Consider the following 16,615-nt stretch of genomic DNA (forward strand, 5'->3'; position numbering starts at 1 on the left):
CCACAACACAACATCTTTATGATTAAGGGCATTTGAACATACTCTTAAATAAGGAAACAATCCTGGTATTTCATTACAGGAAACGAGTTCTGAGAATATAATAGTTACAATATAAGCACAACGGAGGAATTATTTGTACAACAGTAAAAAATGTGAAGACTTGTAGAGAGATAATAAACCAGTCTTCTATGCAATTTTCCACTGCTGGAAAAATTTTGCTAACCATCTAAAGGAAATGTGAGAAGAGGGGCATGACAGAGCTACACTCTCAACATCTAGCATAAATCAACACACAACAAATTTCCACTCTTTCATTATGATATGTTCAATTTATTAACCATGGAAAAACAACAGTAACATTTATAGTATAACCATACACTTTAACTGGTACTTTCAGAATGCATTTTTAGTCCTTTTAAAAAACCTAAAATCCTATTATTCTTGATATTATAAATCTATTAGAATTTTGCAGCACAATGGCTTACTATTCAAAATGGAAAAAGCCTCAGGACTAAGACATACCAACTAAAATTTGAGAAATTTATGTAGTAAAAAAAAATCTGTTAATAACTTATTTTCTCAAGAGTTTATATTATTCCTCAATGTCAATCTAAGGAACTATATTGAAATCTTTAAAGGAGTTATTTTTTTCATAAGCCAATCCCATTCACTGACGCAGTAAAATCTTTGGTGCATAAACAAAATATGTTTCTGTTACAAACCTGGGCTCTTTTTTCTCTAAGTTCTTGCTGTTGCAGTCTCCTTTTTTCTCGTTTTTCTTGCAATTTCTCTACTTCTTTCACACAATTAGATTTTCTACGTGCTAGAAGAAAAAGATGAGCTGTAGAAGTATAGTTTTCTTTTTAGAGTATTGCACTTATACACAAAATTTTATGTATCAATGTAATTTTACCACATACACCCAAAAAAAGGTACACAGTGACAAAACATGCCCATGACAAATATGTGAACTTACTTATGAGCTGCTTTAACAAAACTAGGAACAGGACAAAATACGAGTAAGAGTCATGAAAAGTGACTCTAACATACTGATACATGTCATCTCTTGGTTTAGAATCAAAGATCTTTTGAACTGATAAGGATAAAGGAGCATATTTCCTCTGTAACATCTGTCAAGATCATCTGGCCAGTATTTTAAATTTAAAGCAACTGAAACATTGTTATAGTTTTATATTATAATTTTTTTTCTTCCAAAATATACATTAAAAAACCCAATTAACAGACTAAACTAACAACAACAAAAATTTTCTACAATGGTAAAAATAAAACCTGCAATTAAGCTTGCAATTTGGGGACTTATAAAATTGACCAAGAGAAGTTACATGTATGACTAAAATGACTGAATCCTTGATACGTGATTTACATACAAGGGGGTCCAAATTCCTTTTTTGCAGCTTGAACTGGAGATATATCTGAAACACTACCATTCTGTTGTGCAGAGGAAGACTGTTCGGGAAGCTGACTAGGCCGCGCACGTGCAGAACCAACCACTGAAAGGGAAACACAATTTTCAAATATATGTAATAATCAATTCTGGTCAATACACTGATAAGCTGAAAGGTTTTCAAAGTAACATGTACAGACTTAGGTTTTACCAATGTAACTGTAGCTACAAAACTCAATCTGAATAATTTATATAAAAACCAAAGCCAAGCTTGATTTTAAATAATCATTAAAAAAAAAAAGTGGGCAAAATACAGATTTTATATGCACTCTCATTTGGAAAAACTCAAACAATTCAGACATATAGAAAGTAACAATGTAAAAGTATCTCAACCCTCCTTGTATTTTAGATCCCACTCTGCTCCTCAAACAGGCAAATCTTCAACAGAGAATTTCCTACTGTGGATGTTACAGAAGTGGAAAAAACAATACTGAGTTAAATACAAACATCACATTTTACAAAGAAATGTAAATTTTCACAAGACTCAAAGAACAGTGCTGAGAGTGCAGGCCTTTCCGTCTGCCTTGACTCCTCTAATACCCACGGCTATCCTGCCTCATCATCTGTACATACAAGGGAACATCACTACTAGAAAGGACCATTCTGAACAGCAGAAAAGGATTAACTATGCTTTACATCACTCAGCTGAAAACATATGAGAGTCCTGAAATTAACTACAATTTATACCTATTCAACTTGTCTTCAGTTACCCATGATCCTTTTTAAAAGTCTGTTAGCCAAAAAATCATGTAAAAATGTCAATGATAAATTTGCCCTTGTTAAATCAATTGACTACTTCCCCATTCCTTTCTCATAATACTCTCTTCAAATCTGAAAAAGGATTGAGTAAATAAGATGAATCAAAACTGCACATAACATGGAATTTCACATTTATCATATACCTTTACAAATCATTTTTTAGATATCACTGACATTATTGTCTCGGGAAATCAAGAAGATACCAATCTTAAAAATTAGCCATATAAAGTTTAAATGAATAGTAACACCAGGGGTAATGTTTACTTTTGATTTACCTTGGCAGGACCATAGGCAAAATTAATACATAAAAATTTTACCTCTATTATCTCTTGGAGGAGGTTCATTCTTAATAGAAGCCACAGTCCGTCGATTCTATAATAAAGAAAACATTCATTTTACTTTCTCTCTTTATTCTTCATATGTATATCTATCATAATCAGCTTCCTTTAATTAAACAAAAATAGGTAAGACATACAATAATACAAAACTAAATGGAAAAAAGGGAAAAAATAAATGGAGAAAAACTAAAATTATCTTATAATAAATTACCAGTAATGCCATCAATATTCAAGTTTATTTAAATATCCTGCCACTGTCCCAAAATAGGCAGGAATTAAAATGAGCCAGGTACTGTTCTAAGGGTTTCATATGTATTAATTCATTTAATCTTCACAACAACCCTATGAGGTCATTATTATTGCTATTCTGGATTCACAGATGAGGAAACTGAAGCAAAAACAGATTAAATAATTTCATTAAAGTGGGTGTTTTTTAATCATCATGCTATCCTGCCAAAATCATGTAATACATTTCATCTTTGGACGTCAGGGGTAAGTAACAAAACAATTTTTAGGCAATGTACAGCTCATTGTTAAACTGAAACATCAAAATACTATGAAATACACTGTTGGTTTTTACTAAAAGGTTTCATTAGACTTTTAAAGACTTCAAACTGAGTACATAAGGACAGCAAGTTTTTGGTCCTATTATTTATTTACCAAGACTTTATTTAATATTCACCTAAAAAAAGATACCAAATAATGCTGTGAGGTTTAATGCTAACTGCACATCAAATCAGATGGCTACTATTAAAAGAATATTGATGCTAGGGGCACTCTTTAGATAAAATAAAACTGAATCTCTAGGAGTGGGGTTAGGAATCAAGTGTATTCTGAAAAATTTCCAGGTGATTCTAATACACAGCAAAGGTTGCTAAGGACATATCAATAAGGATAAACTATGAAGATCCTTCAAAGCTGTGAAGCCAAATATGAACAACAGTCCATTTACAAAATTCTAAGGGGGATCACTAAGCAGAGATTCTCAATATGCTGAAATTATATGAGCTGAAAATGTCTTACGTTCATAAAAGCAGAATGTTTTGCTGATATTGTTGAATTTCTATCATATTATATGTGGATGCCTATGAATGTCTTCCATGCAAGACAGTGAGCTCCTACAGGGCTAAAATCTTATTAATCTCTGTAGAATATAAAATCAACAATGTAGTAAAAAATTTTGAATACAAAGAGCTGCAGATTTAACAACTGTCAGGGACTATCTGACAGTTTTCTGATTTTTAAAAAGTTGTATTTTGATACAAAGTTTTAACATTGAGACATTTCAATAGAGAAGAGGAATTACTTTAAAATAATTTAAAAATCACATACATTTTTAACTGTTAGGAGGGACATAGCATGGCTTTAAAATTTATCTTCACAGATAATACAGAAATAGTTAATCTAAAATGTCATTTAATTTTAAAAAATAAATCTAAACAGGGGAATCACTATTTGAAAAGACTACTAAAATGGGAATTCATTATGAAAAAGAAACTAATTTTTTCTTTATCAAAATCATATGTATTCACTCAACAAATATTAACAAGCAAACGATTTTGACCAATGTCTTCTAATAAACTACTAGTCTTAGGAAAAATTGTAACCAGTCATGAAATTTCTAGGATCTAGAATTGTGAATTAGATAACTTTTCAATCCTTTAAAGTATGTGTGTGTATATATACATGTAGATGGCAGAAAGAATTAAGGTTTTTCTAAAAGCAAACAAATACATACTCTTCACAGTCCCATTTCAAACAAGAATACACACACATATCCTGCTCTGAATTTGTATCACTAACCTTTACAATTTTGTTTACTTTGGCTGAGGATGTTGGAGGTGGGGGTGTCTCTGGACTGGGCTCAATTTCTTCATCTGGTACAAGGTCAGGGTTAAGTGAAAAGATGCTCTCCAGGTCAATCTGTTTTTCAAAATGCATATATTTTCAGAGTGAATTTAGACAATCTTTCATTTTCAAATAAATTTATACATAAAGGATAAATGTTAAACAATTTCAGCCTAATGAATAGTATTACCTTAAAAATTAGATTACCTAGAATTACAACCAACATCTATTTATTTAAAAGAATCTCTCTTAAGGTAGTATTTTGTGGTCTGATTATATGTCTAATTACATGAGATAGGCAGGAGGTATCTAACTTTCTTTGAGTGAAATTTTTTATCACTTTGAAAGTTTTTCAAGGAATGATAGCAGATACATACACTATATTAAACTACACAGTTTTCTGTTTTGTTGCATATTCGGAATCTTGATTTAAATAAAATTTAAATAAATTTTAACCTAGTGATCAGAAATAAAATTTAACCTAGTGATCATACCTCTTTGCCTTTTGTATCTCCATTTTCTATCCATTCAACAGTTACACTTTCGTTATCTTCATTTAAAGATGTTACCATTGCTTGATGTATTCGGCCTAATTGGAATAAAATAGACACTTTTAAAATGTTACAAATTATGGTATCCCTAAACACTGTCAAAAATAATTTTATAATTTACAAGTTTAAAAAACTATGATATGAGGGATTTGCACAGATTCTTGGGATTGGGGAATGAGGTTTGTCTATAGAACCATAAATGAATTTGCCACTTGTTAAGACCAAGAACTCAAGAAACTGGATTATACTGAAAGTTTTATTTTCAGCATAGGTGATAAATGGTTACACAGTGACATGGAATGCCTGAAATTTTATACTGTTACATCAGCGCAAATATTAAAGTGTCTTTACTATGAGCCAACAATGATCCTGAAGAACACATAACAAAAATTCATGAAGCAATTTTTAATACTATATAGATATAAAATACTTTTAACTTAAATTTCACTATCATTCCCTATACAATTGATCAAATTGTTTAGAAATTATTAGGAAAAGGAATCTGAGTCCAAAAAGTCCAGTTATTTTTTCCATATGGGCTCATATAAAAATTAAGTGATGAATACATATAATCTTGTTAAAATTTCAAATATTGAAGATTTAAGGGGCTTCGCTTGTAGCTCAGTCAGTGAAGAATCTGCCTGCAGTGCAGGAGACCCGGGTTCGATCCCTGGGTTGGGAAGATCCCCTGGAGAAGGAAATGGCAACCCACTCCAGTATCCTTGCCTGGAAAATCTCATGGTCAGAGGAGCCTGGTGGGCTGCAGTCCATGGGGTCGCAAAGAGTCAGGCACGACTGAGCGACTAACACTTAACAATGCATATCTGTTAGAAAAGAGCTCCAGAGCTTTATAAAAAAAAAAAGTTCATTTGAAGATTTAAGTATATACTGTCAGCAATATATTAGTGCTTTTTTTTTTATTAGTGCTTTTTTAAAAACTAAAATATATACTGGAATCTTCCCACGACAGCATTATGGATCAACATTAATTTTAACAACTTCATAAGCATTCTATAAAAGGAATACATCATAATTTATTCTTTTAAGAAGAAGAATTTAAACTGTTTCCAATTGTTTGCCATTAAAAGATGTTGTACTGAGTATAAGTACATAATATGAATGTTTTCATTAATAAAATTTCTAGAAGCAGCCTGGGTTAAGGAAACTGAAATTTTGACAGTTACTTGAAAATTGGTCTCTATATTCCCACCAACGATGGGGCCTATTCTTCTATATCCTCATCAACACTGAGCATTATCAATTTAAAATATTTTTTACCAATATGATAGGTTAGACCTTTAAACTACTACTTTGTGAGCACACATACATCAAAGACCGGCTCATTTAAAATCTACACTGGTTCATTTAACATCACAAACATACCTACGAAGTGGAGATCTCTTTCTTTAAAATGAAGATACTGAGGCTCACAGTCACACAGCTATTAGTTGGCACATATCTGAACCTCAGTCACATGCAAAAGCACTTGCTATTATCACTATGTTTCTCTACTCTCCTAAAATTAAGCTGACGAGGAAGATGCCTGTGTGGCTTAAATTCCAAATACCCCTGGAAACATTTATAAGCTGTAGCACAGATCCTCAACGCTCACTGTGTACCCAGAAACTCCTAGAGAGGTTTCTTTTTTTAAAAATAAAATGATGTTGGCCTGAGCTTTACCCCAAATAGTATCATTTGTTACCAATTCCACAGCAATCACCTTGGTATAAGTTGCCAAGGCCTTAATCTTGGATTATGGCAATTCTCTCCCAACTACTCTCTCTTCTACTGCCTATTCTTTATAGAACAGTCTAAACATTCCTGGTAAAAACCAAGTCAGATTATTCCTTTGCTCAAGACCTTCCAGCGGCTCCCATCCCACACAGAGTAAAAGCCAAAGTGCTTCCAATGGCCGTTAATGTCCCGAAACAAAGCCCTCCACGATCTGACCCCTCCCTACCTCTGTGACCTCAGTCACCCCTGACCACCGTATTTCTCCAGTTTTACCGACTGATCGCTGTCTCACACAGTATTTTCGCTCCCCTCAAAAAATTCTAAATGGGTCAAGGACTAAAACGTGAAGACAAATATAAAAGCAACTGAGTAAATAGTGGGGTCATTTATTCAGATTAAGTGGACATTAGGGAAGCAAGTGTTGGGAGTGGAGGGAAATGATGAACTGGAAAATACTGAGAGGATTCAAGGGAGAGGCTTTTTAGGGAAATTAGGTAACATTCACTGAAATTTGATTTGGACAGAAATTAGGTAAACAACCAGTACAAATAGTATGTGTCAGTTGGGTCCTCTGGGAAGCAGATGTTGAGACAGTTATGGGAACAAAAGGTTTACTGTAAAAGAGAAAAGGAGAAGGAAACAGGACTGGTCATGGAAAACTTTCAGACTGTGATGCATTAGCTGAAACCTGTAAAAGAAAGGGGACGCAAAGGAAGCCTCAGATCATGAGGCAGATCTGACAGTCTTGGTCAACCCTTCACGGAGCTCCAGAGCCAAGACTGACCATTAAAGGAGCCCCACAGCGGGCCCAAACGGAAATGCTCTAGTACTCATGGCCACTCACTAGCTGAAGGTTTCCCAGGAAACATCAAGGCCTCAGCTCAAGAGCTACGGAGCCTTAAAGATATTAACAGCTGAGGCTATCAGCTAAATGTACTCCCTGAAGCAGAAGAAGTTCCCCTAAGAGGAGCTACCACGCTTGCATCAGCCTCCAAATTTATCACCATCTCTATAGCATGAGTAGTGAGGCTGAGACCCAGCAGCCACTCGTCCCCCACCCCAACACCTTTAGCAGCCTCCAACCATAATATCCACTAGTAGGGCCAAGAAGATTATTGCTATAAAGGTTAACATCACATTGATAACAATTTCTTCAATAGGAAATGACCCCAAAGAAGATGTATCTGAGCACTGAACTACCATAAATAACTTCCAGCAAGAAATAGAGAGGCTGTGCTTGAAGTTGTTAAAGAGCAGTACAGATAGGGATCTCCATGCAATTCCCAACAGAATTATCACATTAATGAGACTAGGGAAAAGCATGTGAATGCTTCAAAAGGCAAGACTAACACCACCATTCTTTTTCTGAGGGGTGTGGCACGGGATCTTGGCTGCTACATGGGCTTTTCTCTAGCTGTGGTAAGAGGAAGCTACTCACTAGTTGTGATGGCTTCTTCTTGGGGTGGTTTCTCTTGTTGAAGAGCTTGGGCTCTAGGCACGCAAGCTCAATAGTTGCAGCTCCTGGGCTTAGTAGCCCCTTAGCATGTGGAATCTTCCTGTTCAGTTCAGTTCAGCTCAGTTGTGTCCAACTCTTTGCGACCCAGTGGACTGCAGCATGCCAGGTTTCCCTGTCCATCAAAAACTCATTCATGTCCATTGAGTCAGTGATGCCATCCAACCATCTCATCCTCTGTCATCCCCTTCTCCCGCTTTCAATCTTTCCCAGCATCAAGGCCTTTTCAAATCAGTCAGTTCTTCACATCAGGTGGCCAAAGTACTGAAGTTTCAGCTTCAGCATCAGTCCTTCCAATGAACACCCAGGACTGATCTCCTTTAGGACGGACTGGTTGGAACTCCTTGCTGTCCAAGGGACTCTCAAGAGTCTTCTCCAACACCACAGTTCAAAAGCATCAATTCTTCAGCGCTCAGCTTACTTTATAGTCCAACTCTCACATCCATACATGACTACTGAAAAAAACCATAGCTCTGACTAGACAGACATTGTTAGCAGAGTAACGTCTCTGCTTTCTAATAACTTTTCTTCCAAGTAGCAAGCGTCTTTTAATTTCATGGCTGGAGTCACCATCTGCAGTGATTTTGGAGCCCAAGAAAATAAAGTCTACCACTGTTCCCACTATTTCCCCATTTATTTGCCATGAAGTGATGGGACCAGACGCCATGATGTTAGTTTTCTGAATGTTGAGCTTTAAGCCAACTTTTTCACTCCCCTTTTCACTTTGATCAACAGGCTCTTTAGTTCTTCTTCGCTTTCTGCCATAAAGGTGGTGTCATCTGCATATCTGAGGTTACTGATATTTTACAGCTTGTGCTTCATCCAGTCCAGCATTTCTCATGATGTACTCTGCATATAAGTTAAACAAGCAGGGTGACAATATACAGCCTTGACGTACTCCTTTTCCTATTTGGAACCAGTCTGTTGTTCCATGTCCACTTCTAACTATTGCTTCTTGACCTGCATACAGATTTCTCAGGAGGCAGGTGAGGTGGTCTGATATTCCCATCTCTTGAAGAATTTTCCAGTTTGTTGTGATCCACACAGTCAAAGGCTTTGACACAGTCAATAAAGCAGATGTTTTTCTGGAACTCTCTTGCTTTTTCGATGATTCAACAGATGTTGGCAATTTGATCTCTGGTTCCTCTGCCTTTTCTAAATCCAGGTTGAAAATCTGGAAGTTCTTAGTTCATGTAGTGTTGAAGCCTAGCTTGGAGAATTTTGAGCCTTACTTTGCCAGCATGTGAGATGAGTGCAATTGTGTGGTAGTTTGAGCATTCTTTGGCATTTCCTTTCTTTGGGATTGGAATGAAAACTGACCTTTTCCAGTCCTGTGGCCAACTGCTGAGTTTTCCAAATTTGCTGGCATATCGAGTGTAGTACTTTCACAACATCTTCTTTTAGGATTTGAAATAGCTCAGCTGGAATTCCATCACCTCCACTAGCTTTGCTTGTAGTGATACTTCCTAAGGCCCACTTGACTTCATATTCCAGGATGTCTGGCTCTCGGTGAGTGATCACACCACTGTGGTTATCTGGGTCATGAAGATTTTTTTGTATAGTTCTTCTGTATATTCTTGCCACCTCTTCTTAATATCTTCTTTTTCTGTTAAGTCCATACCGTTTCTGTCCTTTATTGTGCCCATCTGCGTGAAATGTCCTTGGTATCTAATTTTCTTGAAGAGATCTCTAGTGTCTCCCTTTCTGTTGTTTTCCTCTATTTCTTTGCATTGATCACTTAGGAAGGCTTTCTTATCTCTCCTTGCTATTCTTTGGAACTCTACATTCAGATGGGTATATCTTTCCTTTTCCCTTTGCCTTTAGCTTCTCTTCTTTACTCAGCTATTTGTAAGTCCTCCTCAGACAACCATTTTGCCTTTTTGCATTTCTTTTTTGGGAGGATGGTTTTGATCACGGCCTCCTATACAATGTTAGAACCTCCATCCATAGTTCTTCAGGCACTCTATCTATCTATCAGATCTAATCTTTGAATCTATTTGTTACTTCCACTGTATAATCGTTAGGGATTTGATTTAGGTAATGGTCTTGTTGTTTTCTCTACTTTCTTCAATTTAAGTCTGAATTTTGCAATGAGAAGCTCATGATCTGAGCCACAGTCAGCTCCTGATCTTGTTTTTGCTGACTGTATAGAGCTTCTCGAGTCAAAAGCAGCTGATCCACCAGTTAAGACTAAACTCTAGATATTTAGTAGGGCAGAATTGAGAAAATGTTGGTTTATCTCTACCACAGTTCAGTTTATTCATCAACAAGAAATGAATGTGAAATTCCAGCAATAAGAAATAAATAAAAAGACTGGATCTGAATGAACCAATGAAGTCTTGAGTGTTTGCTTTTTGCCAGTGGTTTAGATAACTAGAAATATCTGGAGCATCTATGCAGCATGCAGGGTTTTATTATGATTACCAAATGATGTCCTTGAAAAAAAATTCTAAGACTGAATTCCCAAAATGCCTTTGAAGATTTTTTTTGTCTGTTTGATATAAGGCTCAGTTGAGATACACAAATATTATACTTTATTGTAGTAAAAACTTACAATTTGATTTCTTCAAAAGTCAAATGGTAATCAGCCGTAAACAGAGGTGTTATATAATAAAAACAGGGACAGATACGTGAGATTTTTCAAAGGAAAAAAATCACCATGATCTAGTGATATAATAATGTGTAAGTATTATAGGAAAATTTGAGCCTGGATGACTGGGAAAATGATGCTACGAAATGGTGGAACAATGATGTAGTTTATCTAAGTCTATGTTCTTAACAGTCATGCACTGGTGTTAATAAGACAACTACAGATACAGAATCACAAGCTCACAGACAAATCAAGGTTGGAAATACCTTTTCTAGAATCTGTGACAATCTTCCCATGTGGCCCTGCATGTGACCATCCCATTTCTCTGGTTTGAAAATATTCCTATACTCTATCCTAAATTGTCATTTCCCCATCCTCTATCCTAATTGTCTGATTCCCCATTGATTTGTAATTTGTAAGCTGTATCACACTCACATCTACACTTTAAAACATAATAGAGCAAACACCCGTGTATGAGCCAGGTTAAGAATCAGTACCTTTGAAACCTCACATCCCCCCACCACTCCCGCCACCACCACCCCCCACCCCCGCCTAAGTGAAATTCCTTCTTCCTCCCCCTTTCACCCCAACTGAAGTAACCAAAACTCTGATATCTGAGATAATCATACTGTGGCTTTTCTTTACAGTTTTTTCACTTATAAATGTAACACACACAACAACCTACAGTTTGCCTATTTTTAAACTGTACAGAAATGGATACTACTTTTAAGACTTCTTTCTTTTGCCTAACAGCTTTTTCCCCACGATTCACTTATGTCACTGTTCACTCATTTATGTCCATTTTCACTATATATGAATATGCCAAAATTTATTCTGTTGATGGACATCTGTTTTTATGGTTCTACTGTTAGGAATGGTGCTGCAGGGATTCCTACATATGTGTACTGATACAAATATACAAGTATCCTGAACATACAATGAGAAGAAATACAGAGTAAAAAACATCTATAGCTTTTCAACTTAGTGTTATGATGTTTCTTATAGTGGCTGTACCTGTAAAAATTTGTAATCCCACTAGCAATTACTTCATATTCAAAATAATACTTAAAATATTTGTCACATTTAATTTATATTTAATATATCACACTGTGGTTCTAATTTCTCTAACTTAATGAAGTTATGCCTATTTCGAGTTCACTGGGCATTGAGGCCTTTCATGTGTTTTTAAAATTTTTTTTTAACTACTTCTCTACAGAAATTCACTATATATTTTCTTGGTAATAATCTTGTTACATGGGTAACAAACACTTCCTCCAAAGTTATGGCTTATCTTTTCACTTTTTTTATGTGTCTTATGATGAACTAGATGAGTTTTAATTTTAATGTAGTCAAATATATACATATGTATGTATTTCTCAATTATGGCTTTTTAAGTCAAAAAATTAGTCCTGAGATTCAGGTCATCAAGAAAGTTTCTTATATTTTCTTCGAATGTTTTACAGGACTCACATGGAATTCTTTTAAATACTCTGTAATGACCAATATGGGAAAAGAATCTAAAGAGAATATATATATATATATAAAAATAAAACAGATACACTTTGCAATAGAGCAGAAACAAAGGCAACATTTTTTTTAAAATGAAGTTTTACAAAGCCTTTTATATTCAAGGCTGTAATCCACTGTTATTTTGATCTTTGTGTATGATAACACAAGTTCCATTTCTCCCCCATGAAAAACAAATTTATCCAGTGCTATTTCCTGAAAAGCCCTTCCATCTACTTATCTGCAAAACTACCCATCAAATTCCAAGCATTCACACAAGTCTATTTATTTACTCCTGGATCAAAACTACATTGTCTTATTACTTTTATAGCTTTGCAATAAATCTTGCTATCTGGTGAAGAGCTTATTTTACCAGACATTCTTATTGTTTAAGTTTCTTTGGGTCTTCTTAAGACTTTTGCAGATCTGTATATAGAATCAGCTTGTCAAGTTTCAAAAATAAAATAAATTAGCAATAAAAAACCCACCTGTTAAGATTCTGATTAGAATTGCACTGAATATTTTGTTTTAGACTTTTACATCATTTATCAAGCTTAATACCGGCCATAAGTTTTTCCTTCTCATACCAACTTTATTCTGAAATACTTGGTATAAAACAAGAATTATTTGAAACTTGAATGTCTGGTGGATAGTGGTTAAAGTCACTTTGGTTTAGGGTTTTATTTATGAGAAGATTCAATTTCCTTAATGTAAGATTGCTGTGGTTTTCTATTCTTGATTGTTTTGATAATTATATTTTTAAGGTTTCATATTTGGGGCATACAGTTGTTCATAATTATGTTGAATGGCTGTGGCATCTGTAATGATAATCACTTTTTATTCCTTTTTCAACTTTTTTCCTTGACAAGTCATCTGAGATTTGTCAATTTTGTCTTTCCCAAGAACAACACTTCTGTTTGCTAAGCCCCTTTATTATATGTTATTAAATACTTAATTATTGCTTTTAGTCCTTATTTCTTTCTTTCAACTTACTTTGGGTATTTTTTCTTAAATTCTTAAGGTGGATGCTTAGTTCTTTCATCTTAAACTTTTTTTTTTCTTTATAAGCAAATAAAGCTACATATTTCTTTCCAAGAGCAGCTTTTAGCACATCTTAAAAATTTTCATAGGTAGTATTTTTGTTATTGTTCAGTTCAAACTATTTTCTAATTTTCTTTATGATTCTTTGACTCTCAGTAATCCTACTGTGAGATACATCACAACAGATAAAGCCACAAATAATTGGTCTGACTTACCCAGTGCACAGTGGCCGAGTAGTACCCTTGTATTTCTACCTTAATTACACTGGATTGCCTCCCTTGGAAGAAAATATCCTTTAAATCTAGCTCTGGGGAGCAAATCACCAGGAATTTTTTTTTTATCAGCATCTTTAAAGAGGAGTCACAAGTCTTTGTCTTCAAACAGTGAACCGGACTCTGATTCTTTTTTTTGGTCCCCCATCATCCTTCAGAATCAAACTTCAGCTACCTACCCTCGCCTGAAATCCCACGGACCGAGGATCCTGGCAGGCTGTATGTAGTCCATGGGGTCACAAGAGTTGGAGACAACTTAGCGACTAGACCACCACCACCTGCTCAGCCTCACTCACCCCTTAGCACTTCTGATCCATGGTGATGCCTTGTTCTTGAGCTCAGCTATGTCTTTTTAAAGGTTTTCTCATATCTGGGGTAGATGGATGCCAGTACATGAATTTTATTCTACTATTTTGACCACAAGTGTCAATCCATCTTTAAGTTATATTTCATATTCATAGAAAATGAAAGTTAGATTTGAAAGCTATTAAGTTCACACTATAATATTAAAATCAATATTATGTAAATTAATAACTCTTACAGTTTCAAAACACTACTTTTTAAAACAATAATCTAGGGACAGATTTTAAAGTTTTCAGCTTTACTTCAACCTACTTATAAAGATAAACTATAGTGTAGAAAATGTCATCTGTTGAGAGAGAAGTAAAAAAACAGTTGCAAAGTTCTGACAAACCAGGGAAATCCTGCAAATGTCTTTCCAATCATTTTCCCATGAAAACACCTCTTGGTTTTTAATATCCAAACTTCAAAAAATTATTTCTCAATGTAAGATATTTTGGCCAGTGTTTAAATAGGAAAAGATTTATATCTGTATGCCAAAATTCAATTTGCATTTTAAACAAGAATGTGCAAAGAAATGTTCTGAGTTACATTCCAAATATAACTGATACATGGTCAGAATCATAATAAAAATGCACACCAAGCATCAAAGTGATACAAAACATAGGCATGATACTTAGTGTCAGCTACTTTCTGACATGGTGCGCTTGTCCTAAATGTATTTCCACAGCCTTTTATATTTATTTAGTCCTTGTTTGGCCCAGCGCTGAATGAGGTCCCAAACATTTAAGAAAATGTTGAAAGGATATAGTGAGGACAGGGAAACAGCAGTTATAATGGAAGAAAAAATTTTATTGTATATGTAACGGATTTGGGTCGCAAAGAGTCGGACACAACTGAGCAACTGAACTGAACTGAATGGATTTGGAATCTTTATTTATTGTTAAACCTAACAGTATCTTATATGCAGGTGGATTTATAACGTCAGTTACTTTTTTTTAATGACACTGCATGGCAAACAGAATCTTAGTTTCTGCAGTCAGGGATGGAACCCGCGTCCCCTGCATGGGAAGTGCAGAGACTTAACCACTGGACCACGAGGAAGTCCCAGTCTGAGTCGATGATTCACATCGCAATTTTTCCTATTTATGATAAAGGCAAATAGATTCCCAGGCAGCATTTTCTACACAAAACACCTGACTTTTAGAAACAGATTACTGACTTCAGTGGGAGATGAATGTATTGTTTAAAAACAGGATCTTCTTGGTTTCTACTATTGAGAACTAACAGATTTTTAAATATAATTAAATCACGTAAGAACCATCATAACTATAAGAAGAAAAAAATAGTCCATATTTTTATTTTTAACCTAAAAAATGACAATTTCATAAGGTTAAACCTAAGAAAAATGTAAATTTCATGCCAAATTTAGATGTCAGAATAATTTATAAAAATAATATTTACTAAGTAATGTAAATATAGAAAATATTTTGAATTCCTATTTTTTATTTCAAAGTTTTATGTTTAGTTCATTTTAGGAAATATCTTTACATCATTTTAAGCCTCAACGTTCTGTCATGGAGAAATCAAAGGGAAAAAGACCAGCTCTCAATTTTTAAAAATCTGTTAGTAAATAAGAAGACAAATTTTTTTTTAAAAAGAAAAAAACCCTGCAAATGAAAGAAGAACAAACACCTGAATTCAAGCCACCTTTGCCCCAGTGATGAAAAAATAACAAGCATATGAATTCTACATTTCAGGATTTTCTAATCTCTAAAATTAAGATGGATACTTAAGGTTGCTAATGGTGTTATTTAATTTGCCATAAAACCTCATATATTTATTTGTCAAAAACAAGTTTTACATGTTGACAATTGCCTTTTGGTCTTTGAAAACAGGATCCTATTATATGTAGTTCACAGCTGAATTCACAGCAGCTGTGAGGCTAAGAAATGCCAGCAACCAATTAGGCTGGCATAAACTTTGTCTAGCATATAAAGTATAATTTGGTTCCAAATGTAGAAGGCAAGAGCTAAAATAAAACATCCAAGAATACTAATAAAATATCATTACAAGTATGTAAATGTCTGAATGTTTAAAATGCTAACAAATATATGTATATTATTAAAAGGATACAGTGGTAGAACATAAGGAAAATTATGAAAAAGCGACAACTCAGACCCATGCTTTAAAAAAAAAAGTTGCAGCTGTTTTTGACATACCTAGGATTACAAACTCCATGCTTTTTTTTCTATTTCTAATTACCCTAATCACAGAGTTTGAGGTATTACATGAGTATACATAAAACAAGTCTTTCAAGTAAACATTATTTTTATCAGTCCATCTTGAGCTGTTTATGTGAAATTTTCTTTTCATATTTCTAAAGTAGTAAGATGCAAATAAAAATTGAAACATGAAAGAATAACACAACTAAAATGATTAGTAAAAATAAAACTTGCACAGTGATGGTTTACAATGGCAATTGACAAACCCTTAAAAGTTAATGTCTATTTTTGCTTAAAGTTTGATAAATTTAAAAACATGACAAAAATCAATGCTTTATAAATATCATTAGTTAAAAATATTTTTTAAAAATTTTACACAAACTTTGGATAAACTAGTCATCACTGATCATTCATGTGAAAATGAAAGGAAAACAAATCTAGCTTAAATGCTAATAATTTTAAATAAACAGTTC

General features: G+C 34.3%; 1 protein-coding gene across 3 annotated transcripts in view; it reads right to left on the reverse strand.

Moving 5' to 3' along the window:
* The window catches only part of KIF2A (kinesin family member 2A), a 70,652-nt gene that overhangs the window by 24,739 nt on the left and 29,298 nt on the right, over nucleotides 1-16,615 (reverse strand). The window contains exons 2-6 of one of the 3 annotated variants that reach the window (XM_061129715.1): nucleotides 4,905-4,999; nucleotides 4,366-4,485; nucleotides 2,542-2,596; nucleotides 1,446-1,511; nucleotides 723-823 (exon numbers count right to left, since the gene is read on the reverse strand). In XM_061129715.1, the coding sequence (XP_060985698.1) occupies nucleotides 723-823; nucleotides 1,446-1,511; nucleotides 2,542-2,596; nucleotides 4,366-4,485; nucleotides 4,905-4,999 (437 nt within the window). Of the gene's footprint in view, nucleotides 1-722; nucleotides 842-1,388; nucleotides 1,512-2,541; nucleotides 2,597-4,365; nucleotides 4,486-4,904; nucleotides 5,000-16,615 lie in introns of all 3 variants that reach the window. The other 2 variants (XM_061129713.1, XM_061129712.1) reach the window with 2 other exon arrangements.

Source organism: Dama dama, chromosome 25 (assembly GCF_033118175.1).
Source record: "Dama dama isolate Ldn47 chromosome 25, ASM3311817v1, whole genome shotgun sequence".
NCBI lineage: Eukaryota > Metazoa > Chordata > Mammalia > Artiodactyla > Cervidae > Dama > Dama dama.